General features: G+C 42.0%; 1 protein-coding gene across 2 annotated transcripts in view; it reads right to left on the reverse strand.

Annotated features, from left to right (window-relative positions):
* ascc3 (activating signal cointegrator 1 complex subunit 3) overlaps positions 1-21,166 on the reverse strand; it is a 203,325-nt gene that overhangs the window by 109,894 nt on the left and 72,265 nt on the right. For both annotated transcript variants that reach the window (XM_022750817.1, XM_022750825.1), the window contains exon 10: positions 14,853-14,993. In XM_022750817.1, coding sequence (XP_022606538.1) covers positions 14,853-14,993 — 141 coding nt within the window. The remainder of the gene's footprint in view (positions 1-14,852; positions 14,994-21,166) is intronic.

The following is a 21,166-nucleotide window of genomic DNA, read 5'->3' on the forward strand; positions in this document are numbered from 1 at the left end:
ATCTAAATGGAGGCTCTGGCAAACGGAAAACAGGCCAAAGTGCTTTCTTAATTGCCTCACAAATACACACACACAGAGATGCAGAGAAAACATGCCATTGTTTAGCTGAATGGTGTTATTTAGCCAATTCATCAGTCGGTTGCAGCAAGACTGCCATCAATCCTCCACATCCACTGATTTTCAACATTTCAAAGGACATCTTCATTTTTCTCAAAAGGTGACAATTTAATCAGAACAGGTTCATAAACCCGCACAGAGAAAAATAAAAGGAAACCTGGATGTGTTTAAAGGAAGAGGATGGGAGTGCAGGAAGTGCAGTGAACTCAACATGGTGGCTATTTTTTAAAGCTCCATTATTTTACAACATTCTATGAAGAATGAGCCAGCAACCATCCTATCCAACATGATTAACCTTGAACCTGTATGATTGAATGTGTATTCTCTACAAATGCATTCAGCAGGCTAGCTAAGAGCATTTGAGGCTAAGATGAGAGAGGTAAATTATACATGAATTCACAAATATGACAAAGACTATGTTTAATTGTGGACATATAAAGTTAAACTGAGATAAATTGAAATCATTGTACAGAATAAATATCCACATTGGTTTGATATAATGGTAAGTTCACATTATCAAATGAAGTAAAAATTTCTGTGGGTCAACAGTAATAAGTTTATTACAGAAATTCTACAGTGAAAACACTGAGAAGAACTCCTGTACACTGTCTCGCTTTACTGATTAAATCCGACCTTCATCAGGTGTTATGACAAGACCTGATCTCTGCTTCCAAACATCCAGTGTTTGAGTAGCATTACATTTTTCTCTCTTTTTTATAATCCAAAAAGACATGGAAATCTCAATGTTCCTACAATATGGGACCTTTAAAGAATGATGCAACTGTTCACTTCAACAAATGATAAAAATCAAGATCTAAATGTAGAAATCACTTGAGACAGGTGATCCATCACATCCATGTCCATGTTTGGTCAAATTCAGTTTAAAGTCACATGTTACTGCAGGTGCAAGCGGGGCCATTTCAGTGATGTTACTGGTGCATTCATGGACGATACATCATAGAATTGATACCAAAAACCATCAAAAGAAGAGCATATTTGGTAGTTTGCTTAATTAAAAACTTCCAATCACATTCATATTGACTTCCTTGTCAAACGGAAGCACAGCGGTTTTCCAGTATCAAACAAAACGGAGAAAAAGCTGATGGTTGGAATCAACAGGTTCTTGATTCTTCTACATATAACTTTAATGAGCTACAAGGACTTAAAAAAAAAAGAAAAAGTGTGGAAACACATTGCCCTAGAGATGAACTTCTTCATTGGGTGCCAATAGAGTGGCAGCAGGAGGAAATAACTGCCCAGTCAGAGCTGGCTATGGAAATTCATACTCAGCACACCCACAAGCCTCTGAGAAACAAGAGAGAGCACACCACTTTGAATCTGTATTGAGACTGAGTGAAGAGGGGTGAGGCCGTCCACATGTCCACTTTCTGAGCTTAGACACAGACTCTTATGGACTGTGCTCACCCTCCTGTTGTCAAGTGTTTGACCTGAGTCATTGATCAAGGCCAAGATCTTGACCACATATTTTTCTGTCAACTTTTGGAACAACACAAACCTTATGACTAAAATAAATATACATTAAAAAAGGCTTAGTTTATGTCTTAATCATACCACTTTCGTAGTAAGTCTGGTAAGATCTGGGCTCAGAGTGGTTTCTTTAAAAGTCCAGGTGCAATGGACCTCACGTTACATGCCCTTAAAGTTTACCAGTCTGCAAGTACAGATAAGTTTGGACATTTGGATTAAGCCTGACCAGTGAAACAAAACGAAACCAGTAGAGTTCCGTAACAAAGATCTATGGACTGATGAAAGAAAAATCACCTCAATGTGTGGAGAAAAAAAACAAACAGCTCATGACTCAAAGCATTTCACCTCATCTGTCAAACATGGTGGTACTTCTCTTATAGCTTGGTTAAGTATGGCTCCAATGCAACTGGCAGACTGGCATTCATTGATGATTTCACTGCTGATAGGAGCAGCTGGATGATGCAGAGATACACAGGAGCAGTCTGTGCTCAGATTCAGCCAAATGCATCAAAACTCATGGATTGACATTTTATTATTCAGCAGGAAAATGACCCCAAGAGTCTGTCCTCCTGTGAGAAGCGAGCCCCTCATCTGTGCAGCAGGTTATTATGACCCACAGTTAGGTTTTGTTGCTAGGCGACATCTAGTGGTCGTAGTAATTATGACAGTAGCAAAGGGAAAAGTGCGGTGACGTAGTAAAAAGAGAGACAAAGTCCTCGTCAGGAGGAGGTTGTGGTGGATGGATGAAGAGCGGTGTTCCATTCCCATGTGAAAGTAGCTGTTTATATTTAAATTGTTTCTATTATCCCTGACCGTTCATTGTTTTTATTGTAACCATGACAACAAAGATCATCTAATGTTGAGGAAGTAGGCTACTTATTTTAACCCAAATCACAATGTCGGTGCAGTCCTAATGTTTATTATTGTAACCATGAAATCACCAGTATATGGTCAAAGACTTCAGAATTTGAATAGGGCTTTACCTCCCACACAGTTCTTTCAATATTGATGTAAATCTACTCAAAATGAACTGAATGAACTTCAAACTGAAGCTGAAGGAGCCTGAAGATCAAAACATGTGTAACTGACCAAATACTTAATCTGGACTGTATGTCTGACATTTTTTACATTACTGCCACTGCCCGGCAAGTATGCAGATGAATGTCTAGTTCTCCCATTGTTAATTCTTTGGCTGAGACATGTTCAGCATATGGGGGACACCAGTGATATTTCCTGCAGCATTTGCAGGAAAGCTTGTTACCGTATGTTTAGTTATGGAGGTGGGTTTTTAAGTTGTGGCCTTTCAAAAGAAGATTACTTGCATATTTCACACACACACACAAAAACACACACACACATTCTTGTCTTTCGTTAGCTGTGAGGACACTCATCAACAAAATGCATTCCTTAGCTCCTAAACCTAACTCTATCCATCAACAACAAATGCATAACTCTGACTCCTACCTCATCCATAATTTTAAGCCTAACACTATAACCTGTATGTGATTCTAACCGTGAACCTAAAACCAAGTGTTAACCTTCAAAAGGCCCTTTGTTGTGGGGCCGGGTCCTCACAAAGATGCTTTTTTACACTTCTGCTCACTAATTACAAATCCTGTCAATTTAATCTATTTCATTTTATTTGTTTATTTTAGCCAAAGCTCAAGAAGAATGAAGCCAGTAAATGGAGAAATTTAAAACCAACTTCAACAAAAGTCAGTTCACTCCTCATTAATGATTCCATGCTTTTATTTAATTCATCTTCATTTATAGACAGTTTGTGTGACTGTGGACTGATGAATATTTGAACTCTTTAAAAACACTTTGTTACTCGTCATGCAATTTTTATGCAAATCAACAATTCTCAATGGTAAATATTCTGAGATCTCTCTTTCGGAAGGTACATTACACATCAGCACATGTTTCTTGTCAACATCAAACTAAAAATGTTTGTAATGTTCAGACCTGTTCAAACCTGTTCAGACCCGCTCAGACCTGCTCAGACCTATTCAGACCAGTTCAGACCTGCTCAGACCTGTTAAGACCTGTTAAGACCTGCTGACCTGTTAAGACCTGTTAAGACCTGTTCAAATCTGCTCAGACCTGTTCAGACCTGTTTAGACCTGGTATTAACATCCGTCTCAGGTGATCTGATCACAGGCGGTCAGCTCTAAGTTCAGGGGTGAGCCCACCCAGGATGCATTGAGGACGCATTTGAGATCCGATCACTCAGACCACAGTCAGAGGTGGTCTGGACCACATGTGGCCACATTCTTTTATCCTGGCCACATTGAAGGTGCTACTCTACTGGCGTCCTCTGAAGGACCGCCTACTCTACTGACGTCCTCTGAAGGACCGCCTACTCTACTGACTTCCTCTGAAGGACCGCCTACTCTACTGACTTCCTCTGAAGGACCGCCTACTCTACTGACGTCCTCTGAAGGACCGCCTACTCTACTGACGTCCTCTGTCACAGACTTAGTCCTAACACAGTTTATAATGAACCCAAAATATTTTACTATTTTAAATAGCTAAAAGCTGATCTGACTGTAGAGTCAGTCAGTCTGTCTGTCTGTCTGTCTGTCTGTCTGTCTGTCTGTCTGTCTGTCTGTCTGTCTCTCTCTCTCTCTCTCTCTCTCTCTGTCTCTCTCTCTCTCTCTCTCTCATTCAGACTGGCTAAAAACAACGCACATATATTTATTTGCATATAGAGCGAAGTGAGATCCAATCACAAGTGGTCACTTGAGACGCATGTGGAGACGCATGTTAATGCCAGGTGTGAACTGTCCACTTGTGATCGGACCACCAGAGACGCATGTTAATGCAGGTCTGAACAGGGCTAAAGTGTCTGACCCACACCTTTAATCCTGTTTGATTGACTGGACTCCATGTTTGCTAACTCCTGACTCCAGTCAGCTTCTGTTCATGTCACTAGGGGTTCACATACTTTTCCAACCTACACTGTAATTATTCTAATGATGTATTCAGTATGGACAAGAACAATATAATGATTTGTGTGCTATTAGTTAAAATAGATAAAATGAATAAATTTACTGTATACAGTTCCCAGAGCAGATTTATATGGGACGAAGATCTGTACAACATAGAGATGGGACATAGATCTGTACGTCAGTGTGGAGAGGTCTGCAGGACATCACCAACTACAGAAAACCATCCCTCCACACTGTGGGGAATCATCCACTGGCTGACAACCCGAATGTGTTTTACTGTCGGTTTGATAAGCCTACATTCACACCCCTCACCCGCTCCGACATCACATAACCAACTGCACCAGCAACTGCCCGCCTCCACCTGTCGATGGATCAACGACTTCCTGACGGACAGGAAGCAGCGTGTGAGGACGGGGAGAATCAATCATATCTAGCAACCGGACAGTCAGAGCTGCTTCCCCCTCAGGAATGTCTGCTCTCCCCACCGCTCCTCTAATTCTACACCAACTGCACCTCAGGAGAACCGATCGTTAAGCTCCTGACAGTGACAAGTCTGCGTACAGACAGGAGGTTGAACCGTCGGCCCTCTGGTGTGGTCACAGGAGGAACCCCCCCGACACTGCCCCCACGTGTTGATGCCTTAGTTATTAGTCTGAGAGCACCAAGTATTTTAAGAGCGAAAACGTGTCATTTGAGAGTACAATTAATTTTTCTATCATTTTCACGACTGAAAACATTCCTGAAAAGTAAAATTAACACTGACCACTTTCAGAGATGGAAAAATGTCCTTTCATGTTGAACAATTTTTATGTTAATTTAATGAGTGCAGTTCGAGCGATGAGCTTTTTCCTCAGTGGTAAGTGTGTAGAGCGGTAGCTGTGTGCAGCCATGCACAACATAGGCCATGTCAGATCACACTAACTTTCAGCACTACTAATTAATCACACTGCTATGTGCCTGACAAGTGATCAGCTCTAAAAATATTCTTGATCTTTGCAGCAAGAGCCATGGCTCAACACTGCTTGATGTTTCAGTAATGACTTGTAATAATTGCCTTTTCTGGGTTTTGCCTTTACATTTTCTCTTGCCAAGTGTTTTGTTCTTTGGTGTAGTTTTAAACAAACCCAATATTATGAGGGCAAAATGGGCTGAAACACATCAGCAGCTATTTCAGTTTCCCTGCACGTGACTTGACTTTACAAGGAAATTTTGACACACTCCTCTTGTCCGCCCTTCACAAGACAACTGTCTGACCGTGAGGCAGCTTCTTCTTGGATGTCATCAGCTGATATTTCCTCTCTGGACAGAGAGGGAGGAGGGCCTGGATGTCCCAGGATGCCACCCACCCGCACACTGGCATCCACATGGCAGCATCCCTCGAAACCCTTTCTGTTTCCATGGTAACTATCACAGCCATGGAGAGAGGAGGATGTGGAAAGATGGGGTGGGCGGGAGGAAGATGGAGTGGGGAAGTAAGAGAAAGGCATTTACTGGATTGCGATATTTGAACAACTAACGGCTTGTCGAGACTGTAATGAAAACCTGTGTGTGTGTGTGTGTCCTTATGTTCCACTTACAATTAGGTAAACATGAAAAAACACATTTGGCTTAATTACAATGAGAGCTGCTGTTTTCCTCTGATCAGTGGATGGTGTATTAAGAGGAGTGTGAAAAATAAATGCATAAATTTTAATACAGTAATATGAAGTCATGGTAGACCTGCGGGAAGTTACAGCAGGTCCATAGTCACCTGTTTAAACCATTTCTTATGATCCTTAGCTCTACTGCTGAACAGACTAGCTTCCTGTGAGTGCTCAACTCAAACACACGACACATTCTTTCCAGGAATTACTGATCGTGTCATTGCAAGGACAAACAGATTTCCATCGTTTCTGAGTTCTTTTCAATTCACCGCATTTTTTTCTGCAGAAGTAATTCAAACTAAAAATACCTGTGAGTGTTATCATTTTACCACTGCAGTTTTCTCCTGGATCCAGAGCTCTGCCAGCATCTTTGATTTTTTTTAAGCGATTCAAATAGATGTGTTGTTTTGTTTATTGTTCCTTCAGTTAGAGAAACAACCGAGCCAATCAGAGCATTGTAAGAGCGAATAAGGTTGTTGTAAACTGACATACAGACTCAGACCAACAACTCCCAAATCAGCATTTGTCTTTAATCAACAAATGTTAACTGCTCTAAGCACCCACTACAACTCTAAGGACTCTAACCTCTTGTGTCTATGTGTGTGTGTGTGTGTGTGTGTGTGTGTGTGTGTGTGTGTGTGTGTGTGTGTTCATTAACTCTGTCAGAGTTAATGAACTTGATTGGTCTAGATCAGTGATTCCCAACCTTTCTAAACTCACGGTCCACTTGAAAATCTCAGAAATGTTGGCGGCACACATCTGACCCCGTAACAATAATACAGGGTCCGATGTGTTGCTGGTAATCACTGGATATATGTGATTGCTTTTGTTTTATTTTTCCTTCAACCTTGTCTGCTTTAATTTAAAGTCTTACAATAGAGAAATGGTTAATGTTGCATGTCTTGCTGGAGTTTTGATCCTGCCATCTCTTCTTAATTCACCTTACAAGTAAGTGAAGTCATGCCAGAACTCCCACTGTAATGTGCATCAAAAGAGCATGATGAAACAAAAAGTGAGGACAGAAGACAACCAAGGTTACAGTGCGTGGCATCACTGCGGCCTGTTCAGACAGCCTGGTGGATGTACTGACACTAACACAGTCAGATGGAGGGATGAGAGAGAGAAGTGAACAAGGCCAAGTGAAAGAGAGATTGTGGGTTGCTGCAGAGCTGCAGTGGATCTGACTAATCATTCTCTTTGTGAAGTCAGCTCACATGACCTGATAGAGATGCAACTTTAATACACCTTCAGATTAGCTGGAATTGGCCTCGTTTCATAGGAAAATACCCCCCACCCCCCACCTGATATACACACACACACATGCACATACACACGCACGCACGCACGCACGCACACGCACACGCACACGCACACACACACACACACCCCCACACACCCACACCCACACCCCCACACCCAAACCTGAATCTTTCCTTTTCTGTATTCATAAGTCCCATAAGCTTATAAACTTTAACTCTAAGCTGTACAATCTCGCAAATCCAACTCTTTTGGATTTAACAGATATGCATGTTTCTCCAACCTTCTCAGTTTCATTGTTCAATCTTTCATGTCGGATCCACCAACCTCCACTTCCCTCTGAGCTGGAGGAGCCCTCTTCTATCTCCAAGTGTGTGCTCAACCTGGAGCTTTCATCCCCTTTTTTCGTTGGCCTCATTGTAATGAACCCATCCTCTTTTTTATCACAGAGGGAAAAACTCCTGCGTGAGGGCGGTTTCTGGAACATATATGAGGTTGAATTCACGAAACCCACAAAACACAAAAACTATACTTCACCTGCTGCTCAACACTTAATTAATTGAGCAACATACTGATTGCGCAACAGAAATAAAACATCCAATTGACTAGCATTTTGAATTCAACAAAGGAATATCATTAGCTAATTTTGTCATTGACAAAATTGTTCTCATCACTTGACAGCTTAATCAACTTTTGTAAAGAAGCGTTTAAGATCTGACTGGAGAACACACGACAGCAAACTGTACTGGTCAACAAAATGAACCTTTGATGAAAGAATTCTGAAGGGTCATTTCACATGTGTGATAAACTTCATAGTTCATTGATGTTTTATAGGTTGATCCCTCATTTAAAGAACGTAAGTATCCTTGAGTTTCCCTCACCATTAACTAAGTTGGCTTAACCACCATGCTCTCAGAGCCTTGACTGATAAGGCTGGTGTTACTCCAGTTATATTGGATCGTTATTCTCAAGAACTCCCAAAAAAAGGACCTAAGCTGACGATCACTCAGCACTTTCAGATTTTCCTCCTGTGTGTGGCAGCCATCCCTGAGCCCGCTGATTCAGAGCCAACAAAACAAAACCTGCATATGCACCTATCAAGCACTTTATCAGCAACACCTGCACACCTACTCATTCATACAATTATCTGATCAGTCAATCACAAGGCAGCAGTGCAGTGAATAAAGTCCTGTAGATACAGATTAAGGAGCTTCACCTAATGTTCACATCAAACATCAGAATAAGGAAAGAATGTGATCTCTGCGAGTTCGACTGTGGCGTGATTGCTGGTACCAGATGGGCTGGTTTGAGTGTTTCTGAATCTGCTGATCTCCTGGATTTTCACACACAACAGTCTCTAGAATTTATTGTGGGAAAAACAACAAAATTCCAGGAAAGCATGTCAGAATGCACAACACACTGAACCTGGAGGTGGATTGTCGACAACAGCAAGAGACCACATCAGCCCCCCCCCCCTGTCACCAAGAACAGAAACCTGAGGCTGCAGCGGACACAAGATCACCAACACTGGACAGTTGAAGACTGAACCACGTGCAGTTCCCCACCTTGTAGTGGCTAATTCCTGCATTATCATGCAGCAAAATATTTCTCAACATGAAATGAACATGACAGTGAGTTCAGTATACTTCAGGTCAGTGGCCTCCTCAGTCACCAGATCTGAATCCAATAGAAAACTTTTGGGATGTGGTCGAAGAGGAGAAAAGCAGCATGAATGTGCAGCTGAGAAATCTGCAAAAACTATGTGATGCAATCATGTCAATGAGAATCTCACAGGAATCCAACATCTTGTGGAATCAGTGACATGAAGAACTGTTTTAAGACAACTGTTTTGAAAGCAAAGGGAGGAACTTCTCAGTATTAGAATTTTATTTTCTTTAAATGCTCAGTATTTTCCAAAACAGCTAGCAACAATAGTTTGTATCCAACAGTCACTCAAACAGGAGGAAATAGTGCATTATCAATTCATTATTATTTTCAGCGGTGGATTAATCCACCTTTGGTCCCCCTGTGAGTATTTCTGGAAGAAAGATGGTGTGTGTGGAACTGAGTCAAAATAGAGAACACTGTGTGTGTGTGTGTGTGTGCGTGTGTGTGTGTGTGTGTTCATGGTAATGAACACAGGCCTCTTTAACATTAGCATACAGCAGGTCCAGGGTCCTGTCTCCTCTGCTTGTGCAACATATTTGTTACTGTCTGGGTTTAGTGAACGCACGTATGTTGTCAATTCAGGTGAAATGGTAAATGGACTGCATTTATATATAGCTTTTCTAATCTTGTCAACCACTCAAAGCGCGTTACACTACTAGTCACATCCACATGTTGACAGTGGTGGAGATGCAGTGCAAGGCGCTTGTCAGCCATCGGGAGCAACTTGGGATTCAGTGTCTTTCCCAAGAACACTTCAGCACACCGACAGAAGAGCCGGGGATCGAACAGTCAGCCCTGCGATCAGTAGACAACCACTCTGCCACCTGTGCCACCCCCTCACACTTGATGTGAGAACTCACTGGCACCGCCCACCCAAAATAATTTTTTTTCCACATGTGCAGAGAAACTGTTGCATTGTGGGGCCTGGCTATTGTCAATGTGAGCTCAAAATTTAAAGAGAATGATTGTGATCTCAGATATAGGAGCCATCACCAGTGTACCTTCATAATAAGTGAAGGTTCATAACGTAACCAAAGATCTCTTATGCCAGCATGAGAATGTGATTAACGAAGCTGCTCTGACATGTTCAACACTGTCATTTATCACATTTCAAAGATTTGAGTTATTCCTCCAGCCTCTGTTCAATAACCTGCTCATTTCCTCATTCTAATGCAAGCAGAACCACCACAGACACTCCAGACAGCTTTCTAATCAAAGGTGAACATCTGATTTTGTCTTTATACTGCAACCATACTGGTAACTACCACTAAGAGTAGAGAAAGGTGTTGCTTTGAACACAAGTGATTAATAAAATAACTAGGTCTGTGGGATGTGGAAAAAGTAAAGGTTAGAACCTGAACCACTCACAATATAAATTGGTCACAACTTATATTTATTCTTATTCTTCAGATGGACGGACAACCTGAAAACATAATGCCTCTGGCTGTCACCAGTGCTGAGGCATAAAAAAAAAATCTGATTATCAAAATAATCTGGCAGAGCAGACATTACAGCTGGTGGGCCAGTTTTGGCCCACGGGTCGGCCGCTGCCAACCACTGACTGAAGGGTCGTGTGCAGACTCAGACAGAAGTTACAAAGAGATACCGTGAGGGGAAAGTGGAGAAAATGCCAAAACGAAAATCTAAAGACGGAGCACCGGAATCAAAACGCAGAGGGAACTTTAGTAGTTCTGAAGTGGAGGTACTGCTGCAGGACGTGAGCCGCAAACAGGCGGTTAAGTGTTAATGTAGTGCTCATTTATTTTAAAAGACCGTAATGCTTTGTAAAATAACAAAAGTTATTTTTAAAAAAATATTATAAATGACAAAAATATTATTGTCATTTGAATAATATATTATTACATAACTGTAGAACAGAAGAAAACGTAATAACCATTTTGCTCAAACATGTCAGCACTCAAATGTGCATAAGAGTGCTCGTTAAGTGTACGTAGATTCTGTTCTCACCTAAGAAAAAATGCCAAATAAGAAAACACTGGTGAATGTCAGAATCGACCTAAAAAGTACGTAAGTGGGTTTTAAGAAGAAATTTCTTCTTCAGAATGGTTGGTGAATGAGGCCCATTGTACTTTAACAAACCCCTCCCACAGAAATGATCAGCTCCACCTCAAATTTGGTCAGTGCAATCTAAAGACCTTTGTGACGCGTGTGTGTGAGTTTTCAGTGAATGGTGTGTCTGTGGCAAAGTTACATATTTCTGTGTTTGGCTGTGGAAGATGAAGTTGTTGTAACTCAAATATACGTTGTCCAATCCGCCCCAAACTTAACATGTTTGATAAGAGCATAGCCTGAACATATCTACATGCCCGTATTCAGCTGTGGTCATAGCGCCACCTACTGGCAAAAGAAAATGACATGTTTTATTCTCTGATATACTCTTCCTAGCGGGTTGACCACATTCACTTCAAACGTGGCGAGACAAGCCTTCAGACCTTGATGATGATGGTGAAAATTGTTTTTAATGAATGGGAGAGCAGCAAATTCTGACATTAGAAACAGGGAGTTGTTATTGAGGGACTAGAGATGCTCGAAAACTCACAAACCCTGGCACATGCATCAGAAGGGGCTGAAATTGATATCTGATTTCTCAGGTTTGGCCGTGGCAAAATGGATCGATAGTGACCCCTACAAACCAGACCCTCTCGACGTGAACGACAATGTGAGGGCCCAATCAATGCTGCGTACAGCTTTAATTTTGATTATTATTTGGTTTCTGTCCAACAACATTTAACTGATGAGGAGGGATTGATTGTGATTTTGTTCTTTTTCTCCTGAGACATATTTTGGTCGTAAGGGTAACAAGCTATTTGGGTTATCAATATAAATTACTTATGTCTATATTTTTTTAAAAAGTGACAGGATTGGGATTGGGATTACTCCCCTGTCTGGCGCCCAGCTCTTACTTTGACTGAATATTTCATACACCCACGCTGCATGGTGGTGCTATGGAGGTGGCTCTATTTAGAGCAAACACTGCACTGAAACCTGGATAAGTCCAAGCAAATATGTGGAGAGAAGGAAATAGAAAAGGCAGATGACTCACTGTATTGCACCATGTTGCTCAGTAATCTAACAGTGCAACACTGTTGAGATCTTGTAATTAAATATCATATGCAGACACAAAAACACAGATACAGAAGTTCTCCAAGATGCTGCCAAAATATCTGACCTTTGACACTGTGTGATGGAAGTGTGACACTGAGTAATTATCATTAAAAAAAAGACAGTGCGTGGTTTATCATCATCATGTGGACTGTGTTGCAGTCCTGTCAGAGAACAAACCAAAGCAGCACACCACAGCCAGATAAGGAACTGCTGTGGTCAGCTCGAAAAAACAAACCTGCGAAACAGCTTGATAGCTTAATAAAGGCAGTGAGGTGAAGCAGAGAAATAATTCATAATATAAGAAAGCATGTATACTAGAAAGAACCTTCATGGACACAGAAAATCACTGTGCAATGAATTCAAGACAAAAACACTTCATTAATAAGGTAGTGCAGAATGCATTCACTATAACTTTACTTAAGCATAGAGGACATGTGAGCCAGGTAATAGCTCACAATAACAGCTGACCCACTCCCCGCTTCTTCCCGTCTTTCCTGAAAGAGCTGTGACTTCGGTTGCTTAAAGGGTACATTCAAACTTTAGACCTTGGCCACAAGTCTTCAACTTGCAGTTTGATTGAACAGACTGTTTGTATTCACATAATATGTACGACTCTCTCTCTCTGTGTCTTGAACCAACAGATGAATATGTTCATCTGTTGGTTCAAGACACAGAGAGAGAGAGACGCTAATGCTAACTGCTAAGCTAAAGTCACTAGCTGATCTGAACAGCATGTAAACAACTGCTAAATTACTAAAAGTCACTAAAAGGAGCAGAGAGCTCTGGGTGCTGGAGCAGAACTAGGGTAAGTTTAAATGTACAGCAGGTAGTTAAACACTGTGATGAAAAAAGGAAGCATTAGCTGTGATAAATAGAGCAGCAATAAACACTACTAGTATGAGAAACTCCTACAACTGGAGATGAGACACTACACTGACGTCAGCCTAACTGTTACTGAAAAGACATTTTACTGCAGTAGAAGTAAAATCACTGTGTAAAAATGTTACTAAACATGTCACCTCTGAAAAGGGGGACGGGAGAGGTAAAACATGTTACAAGGTGATGATGATAATATATGATGAAATTATTACCAATTCATTCCAGTTAGCTTCTTTCCAGCCTGTGCATACACCTACTAATATACACTCAGTGTCACACACACACACACACACACACATAGACACTTAGTGATCGCTATCACTACTATTAATATTGCTATCATTGCAGGTTCTTCATTTTTTCCTCCGTGCTCTCTCTCTCTCTCTCTCTCTCTCTCTCTCTCTCTCTCTCTCTATCTCCAACCCAACCGGTCGAGGCAGATGGCGGCCCACCCTGAGTCCGGTTCTGCTCGAGGTTTCTGCCTCTTAAAAGGAAGTCTTTCCTTGCCACTGTTGCCTAGTGCTGCTCTTGGTGAGAATTGTTGGGTCTCTGTAAATAATATTATAAAGAGAAGGTCTAGACCTGCTCTATTTGGAAAGTGCCTTGAGATAACTTATGTTGTGAATTGGCGCTATACAAATTACAATTGACTTGACTTGACTTGACTAATACAACAGTTCTACAGTAAATCCTCCTTCATGAAGGTTATAATGTTCAATTTGTAATAAAATTCTTGTAGACAGTTGTTGATTATTATTATGGAGGATGTAGTGTGTGGAGCTGTGTTACATTGTACAGAGGTGTTTCTGTTATTTAGCTACTCTCACTGATATAAATGGCGAGGACAACATAATAGAAACACCTGGACGCCAAGGTGAGTGTCCTTATACAGCAGTAGCTTTGTGATGGCATATCAATTTCAAATATCAGTTATCGGTCTCCCTGTTTACCGATAACCAGTATCGGTATCAGCCCTGAAAAAAACATTTCAGTCTATCCCTACTTCATAGTTGTTTCTTCCATTTTTGTTGACCATCTCTGTGTCACAGAGGAAGAGCTCAGGATATACTACTAGCAGATAAAGGACTGGAAACATATATACAGTGGCACTGAACACTAAGGCTATGTGCAAATAAAAACACTAGGATTCCAATCATAACCTCTGTAAATCCATTGCAGCAGTAGTTGACTGTCAAAGTGTTGACCTAGTAAAGTTACACTTGTGAATAATAATAGACAGAATTGTGACTGATGCAGAATATTTGATGAAATGGCCTCCAATAAGTGTTACAATCCAGTCCACTTGGGGGTGCTAGAGAACATGCATGTACAGAAGAGGAAACCTGGGGGAGGGGCAGCAGCTTTTGTTGAACTTTTTTTTGGAAACATGATAGATCTCATAGCGTGTGTGTGTGTGTGTGTGTGTGTGTGTGTGTGTGTGTGTGTGTGTGTGTGTGTGTGTGTGTGTGTGTGTGTGTGTGTGTGTGTGTGTGTGTACATGTCTTTCTATGGTTGTTTTGGTTTGAAAACATCGCTGTGAGGACAATTTGGTGCCGACCGGTCCAGGGCTTATTGATGAAGACTTGTCTTTTTGGGTTGGGGTTAGAATTGGGTGATGTTCGGGTGAAGGGCTAGGGAATGCATTATGTGAATGAGTGTCCTCACAGCGAACATAAGACTAGAGTGTGTGTGTGTGTGTGTGTGTGATAGAGTGTGGATGTACCTGTGTTCGTAGAATCTCTCCTTTGGTTAGCTGCATGTCTCCAGTGAGTTCTTTAACGGTGATTCCCAGTGGCTCCAATCGCTTACTGAAGTAATTAGTCATCTCTGCTGCCAAGGCCTTCATTGGAGCTACATATACAATCTACAGAGAGAGAGAGAGAAAGAGAGAGAGAGAAATTAATAAGACAAACAGAGAGGGGTAGAGTGAGGAAGGTAGAAGTTGGGGATGGGGGTTGGGGTGGAGGGGGATACAGGAGAGAGACACTGGAAGGACACTGTAGTGATAAATGAGAAAACAGAGGGAGGATCATTTGTTCCCTGGCAACCAGTACAAATCACAATTTATTGAAAACATGATGTCAGACATTTGCCTGGCTAAAGTTTAATGGTGATGTATGAAAAGTACCTGTTGTCATTGGCTGGCACTGCGCAGCATTGTGTCTGTGCATGCCTGTGTAAGTCTGCATGTGAGAGAACAAAGACTTTTGGCTGTCTGAGTTATTTATCTGAGTGTGTGTAAGGATCTGACCTGATAGCTTTACTAACAGACCGACCAATATTATTAGAGTAAACTGTCAATAGTTGACTTTTTGTGCATTTATTTAAAGTTCTATTTTACAATCATTCCAAACTTGGAGGAGAAGTTTACCAGATTGCTGTTCCAGCAGTTCATGCTCATGGTGTTTTTTGTCTGAAGGATCTATCTCCATACAAATGACTTCTGGATTCAAAACACAGATTTTTGCCAAAAGGTGAAAAGTTTCCACCCTCAGCCTACAATGGGCCTAAAATTAAACTAGCAACGCATTTTAAATATTCTATAATTAGCTGAACAGCTCTGCATTAAAGCCCCTCAAAACCTAATTTCTCAACCAGTTTCTTACTAAGTGTGATGGGGTGCTACATAAGCACAATATAATATTGTTGGAACTTGTCACTGTCAATCGAATCTGATCAAACTACCCACAGAGTGCTAATGAACGCCTAATAAAACCCTAGAATGTTACTTTAATTAACTCTGAGTGTTGCTCATTTAAACAGGAATATTAGATACTATAGAAACTATTCTGTAGTGTTTTTTTAAACATCAATGGAGAAAGAAAAGGTTGATGTGTTGTGGAAGGAGGGTTTGGTCCTCAGCATCTCTTCATCTCCAGCGTGAACATAACACAGTTCAAATAAAGCTCTGAACCACCACAGCAGCGCTTCAGATGTGTGGTGTACCTGGAAAATACTGTTGAGGCAGACACCACATGTTTTTCGCCTGATGGTGTCATGCTGAGTGGCTCCAGCTCCTGGTGTGTGTTTGATTTTTCATCACTTTTCTTCACTGTATTTTTTATTTCTGTGTTTGTGTTAATTTGGCAATGTGTGACAATGGCTACTTTTTGTTTTCCACATTTTTTTGGTGGTTTCCCTGTTAATTTCTACACTCTGTAATGGGGAGGGCATGTTGAGAGGAGTGAGGGCATTGTTTTCTCATGGGACCAGCTGATCGCATTGAGTAAACCAGTGCTACTGAAATCCCAGAGGAGCTGCAGAGGAGACGTCGGGGTTGCAGAGCTGGAGCTAAGCGCAGAGCGTATAAGAGGAAATATAAACCTTCTGTTCCAGCGATCATCATGGGGAATGTGGGGTCCTTGGGCAATAAGATGGATGAGCTTGGTGCGCTGATCAAGAACCAGAGGGAATACCAGGACTGTAGCATTCTGTGTTTCACAGAGACATGGCTGCTCCCGGACCACAGTGCGGCTGTACCTAGTTTCAGGACTGTTCGGGTGGACAGGGACTTTTTATAGGGCAGTAAAAAAAAAAAGGCAGGAGCAATTGCATTGGTTGTAGGGTTGTGCTGATGGACGCTGATATCGGTGATAAACGATCATCAGAACAACCGCCGATTGCTCATGCCTTTGCAAATGTCAAGGCGATATTTAACTTGTTTTCCCATTAATCTAGGATCTTATTATTTGGAGTATTAAAAGCCCTAAGGATGCTGGGAGGTGTGCGTCGCCTAGACAGACATACCCATAAAACAGTAGATCAAGAATAGCTCCACAACTATCAGGTCAATATGCAAGAGCTTGGTCACTATGAATAGGTAAGACCTCAGAGAATTTATTCCCAGTTTCAGTAACATTGTGACTGTTACTATAGCAGTGGATAACACCCTGATAGTAATGATCTTATGCACAGAGATGCCACTGATTTCATTCAACAACTTCATGGCTACAACTGTACCAATGTTGGCAAAAATACCACAAAGCACACAAATTCCACAAAGGTTTTAGTAGGGATGGGGACTCTTCATTTGGACACTTGGATAGCCAAGGTACCCAGTGCGCCAAAGGGGTTTTTAACCTCTTGAAATGAAATCTGGCTACGAAATACCAATGATTTCCACTACAGGAGGCTGTGCGCACATAATACAACCCTTAGCCACTTCATTTACCCTGTACATCATCAGATTTAATTGTGCACAACCATTGTGTGTAAAAAAACAACTAAATTGTATAATTTTGTCTCCACTTTTCCTCTGAATCTCTCCCAGGACATCTAAATTGCAATATTATGTTGATTCTACTTTGTAGACATCGTTATAGTGAAAAATAAACATAAAACATACCATACACAAAGCTCAACTGGCCATGCGTCATGTATAAAATCCCAATCTGGGGTGAAAGTCTCTTGTACTTATGCATGGGTGTAGTATCGCGAGGAAGCAAGTCCCATAGGAGTGTGACATACCGTTCAAAACCTCACGAGATGTCGAAAACGATAGCGCTGTCTTTTTAAACGGCTGTATCACCAAACCCGTGCTAGATGGCAACAAAAGATCATGTATGAAATTCAGGCTTTGGGCTCAGTCTCTGTTATCCAGGCTCCCATCTTGGCCGACTTGACTGGGAAATCGTATGGGTAGACTCAAAATTACCAAGAAAAGGTAAGGAAACATTATTTGTAGTTTTTGATTAGAACCGCTTTGGGATATAATGGAACATTTAGTCATAAACCCAAAATTGACATGTGGACTGTAAAATGAGAAGTTTGGTCCCGTGTTTGCTTTGGGGCTGATATGGTCAGCTCAGGCTATGCTATGCTATGCTATGCTATGCTATCAATAGAATAGCAAGCAAATAGAGTAGCTTCTCTAGTTTCATACGACACCCAGCACAGTGGGGTGGAGAGAGCGGATTACATGTACTGTCACGTTTCAGTAAACATTGATAGGTTACTTATTTTGAAACAGAAATATTGAAATTATTTCATTGCCAAACAAATATTCTAAACACACTTGGACTGTTGTTTTGGTAGTGTTCAATCAACTTTCTGCAGGCAATTATTTATCGCACTGTTCTGTCGGACCCGGTACTGGGCCCAGCGAGCTTAAGAGGTTCATATTAAATTTAATTTGCCTGTCACAATGTTTAACATATATAACCACATATAACCATGATTGCAATACATGTGCACACACACATTGTAATAAAGCTGCTTGTTGTGTGTAGGAGCAGCTGTGATTTAAGAGCAGAGGAGATGACAGACAGACAGAACACATCATTTAGTTCAGTTTCTGATCCTGCTGCTTTTTATGGTGGTAAAACATCTGAAGTCAATGAGGGAGAGATGCAGCAAAACGCAACACACTCGCTTTTTTGGTCACTCTTCTTCCTCTCTCGCTCATAGGGTAACAATCGGACTAAGGTTAAGATCACACAACCCTAATTGTTTGTGAATGAAAAGGGGTGCAATCTCAGACATGTTAATGTGAAAGAACGTTGATGCAGAGGTACCGTGTGACACCATTCACTCCACTGTTGCAAGACTGCATGATTAGCATCCTAATGCTTTTCTAGCCATTACAGGGAACTGGATAATGTCCCGTTGGACAAAACATTGCCAACATTTTCCAGTAAGTTAACTGCCTCACTATGGACAATAGAACATTGGACCTCCTGTATGCAAATGCTAAAGCTAAGCATAAACCCACATCTGATAGCAACCTGGTCCTGACACTAGAAAGTATGTTCCTCTGGTTCAATGGCAGCCTGTATCCACTAGGACTGTTAAGAGGTGGACTCAGGGGGCTAGGGAAGCACTGCAGGACTACTTTTAGGAGGGCTGTGGCTCAGGAGGTAGAGTGGGTCGTCCACTAATTAGAAGGTCGGTGGTTCGATACCCAGCTCCTCTAGGCCGCATATTCATAGGCAAGATACTGAAACCCACATTGCTCCTGATGGCTGTTCCATCAGTGTATGACTGTGTGTATGAGTGTGATGTATGAATGTGAGTAAATGGGTGAACTTGGCAAGTATTGAGTGGTCAGTAAGACTAGAAAAACGCTATATAAGTTCAAGCAATTTACCATTTACGATGTGAGTCTACAGACTACAGACCACAGACTGTGCGCTTTGTGAGCAACATGGGGAGGACATCAACAGCATGACAGACGTGTATGCTGCTGCCTGAACAACAAGTACTTTGAGGAAAGTACTTTGTGATAAGAAGAAGAGTCTGGAGACAGGTCAGGTCTGGAGACAGGGGAGAACTGAGGAGGGTACTGCCTGACCCGACAGGGAATCTGTGGAAGTGGAAGGTCTCCTACAACAACACGAGGGATGTGTGGGCCGGAATGATGGAACTCACTGGGTTCAAGGTGAGAGACAGACGACCACAGGGCAGGCTGGAGAGAGAAAATGAGTTTGTTTGTTCAGCAGCTGTCTTCTCCACCACACACCACTCCCTTGACAAGCACCCTGACTGTGACTATTGGGCAGGTTAGGAGACAGCCTGGAGAGACTCCACCAAGTCAAAGCTGCAGGCCCTATCGGTATCAACCCCAGGGTTCTGTGGACCTGTACCAGCCAGCTGTCTGCTATCCTGAGTCACCTCTTCAAGATGAGCCTGAACCAGGAGAAGATACCAGTGTTGAGAAGAACCCCCTGCCTGTCTCCTGTTCCCAAGAACGATCGACCAGCTGCCCTCACATCTCCTTTCATTAAGGTGCTGGAGAAGATGGTCTTCGACCCTCAGCAGTTTGCTTACCAACATCATCTGAGAGTGGATGATAGCATCACCTACCAGCTGCAGCGAGCCCACTCACACTTGACTGCATTCTCCAGTGCATTCAACACCATCCGCCACTGATACTGAGAGAAAGCTGCAAACAATGGGGGTTGACATATCCACCATCTCCTGAATCACCAACAACCTGACAGACAGCAGTTTGTCCCACTGGGCAAAGCTTGGTCTGATTGGGTGATGAGTAGTACACAAGCATCACCTTGAATACCTCAGACTTTCAGTGTAACTCTGGCTTATGCCACTTGTAGAATGACTCAGTGGTTGGGTGTGTAAGTGATGGGCCAGAGGAGGAGTAGACAGAACTGGTAGATGATTTTGTGGGGTGATCTGGAAGGACTCCTGTGTTTATGAACGAGGCCAAGACCACAGAGATTGTGATCGACTTCAGAAGGAAGGACCACTACACAACCGCTGTATATTCTGGGGGAGGATGTTGATGTGGTGGGGGACCACAAGTACCTGGACATCTACACTGACAACAGACTGAACTGTAGTCTGCTGGGGGAGCAGCATCAGAAGCAGCTATATAACAGACTGAATAAATTGATCAAGAAGGCTGGCTCCGTAACTGGCTGCAAACCAGACAGCTTTGAAGTTGTGGTGAATAGTCCTGAAGACCTCTGCAGCTTCTGGACAGGCAGCAGAGCACTTTTTCTAACAGACTGTTACAGCTCAAGGACAGCTCTTTAGACTTGTCCACCTCTTTTTGACTTAGAACTCTCAGAACTCTCAGCTTCATAGCTTCCGCTTCAGCTAAACTCTGCTCTGTACAATTTTGCACATTATGTTCTGTAATTTTTTTTTTTTTTTCACAGCTGGTGTACGACTGTGAAAAAATGAAAGGTGCATTGTTGATCATTCATTGTTTTAGCATTTAGTGTTCAACATTTTAGTCAGCGTTTCAACCAGGGTAGGAATTTGCCCCTCCCTCCGGCCGTGATGCCCTGAAAAACATTGTATGGCCCACGGCCACCTTGGCCTTTGTGGCCATGCTATTGTAAACTAAGTAGTTAACTGTCTGCTCTGGTCACCAGCAACACTGCGCTCGCTCGCTCTCGCTCTCTCTCGCTCTCTCTCTCTCTCTCTCTCTCTCAATACACAACCTGATTCCTGAAAGGAGCTGTTCTCCTCCTGTAACAATATTCTGTCTCAAACTTCTCTAACTCACTGCAGATCTCAGACAGAGATGATAAGTCAGTGTAATTTGCTTGTTTACTTGTTACTGCTGCCTCT

The sequence above is a fragment of the Seriola dumerili genome, unplaced genomic scaffold, assembly GCF_002260705.1.
Source record: "Seriola dumerili isolate Sdu_G_001 unplaced genomic scaffold, Sdu_1.0 BDQW01000016.1, whole genome shotgun sequence".
In the NCBI taxonomy this organism is placed as follows: Eukaryota; Metazoa; Chordata; class Actinopteri; order Carangiformes; family Carangidae; genus Seriola; species Seriola dumerili.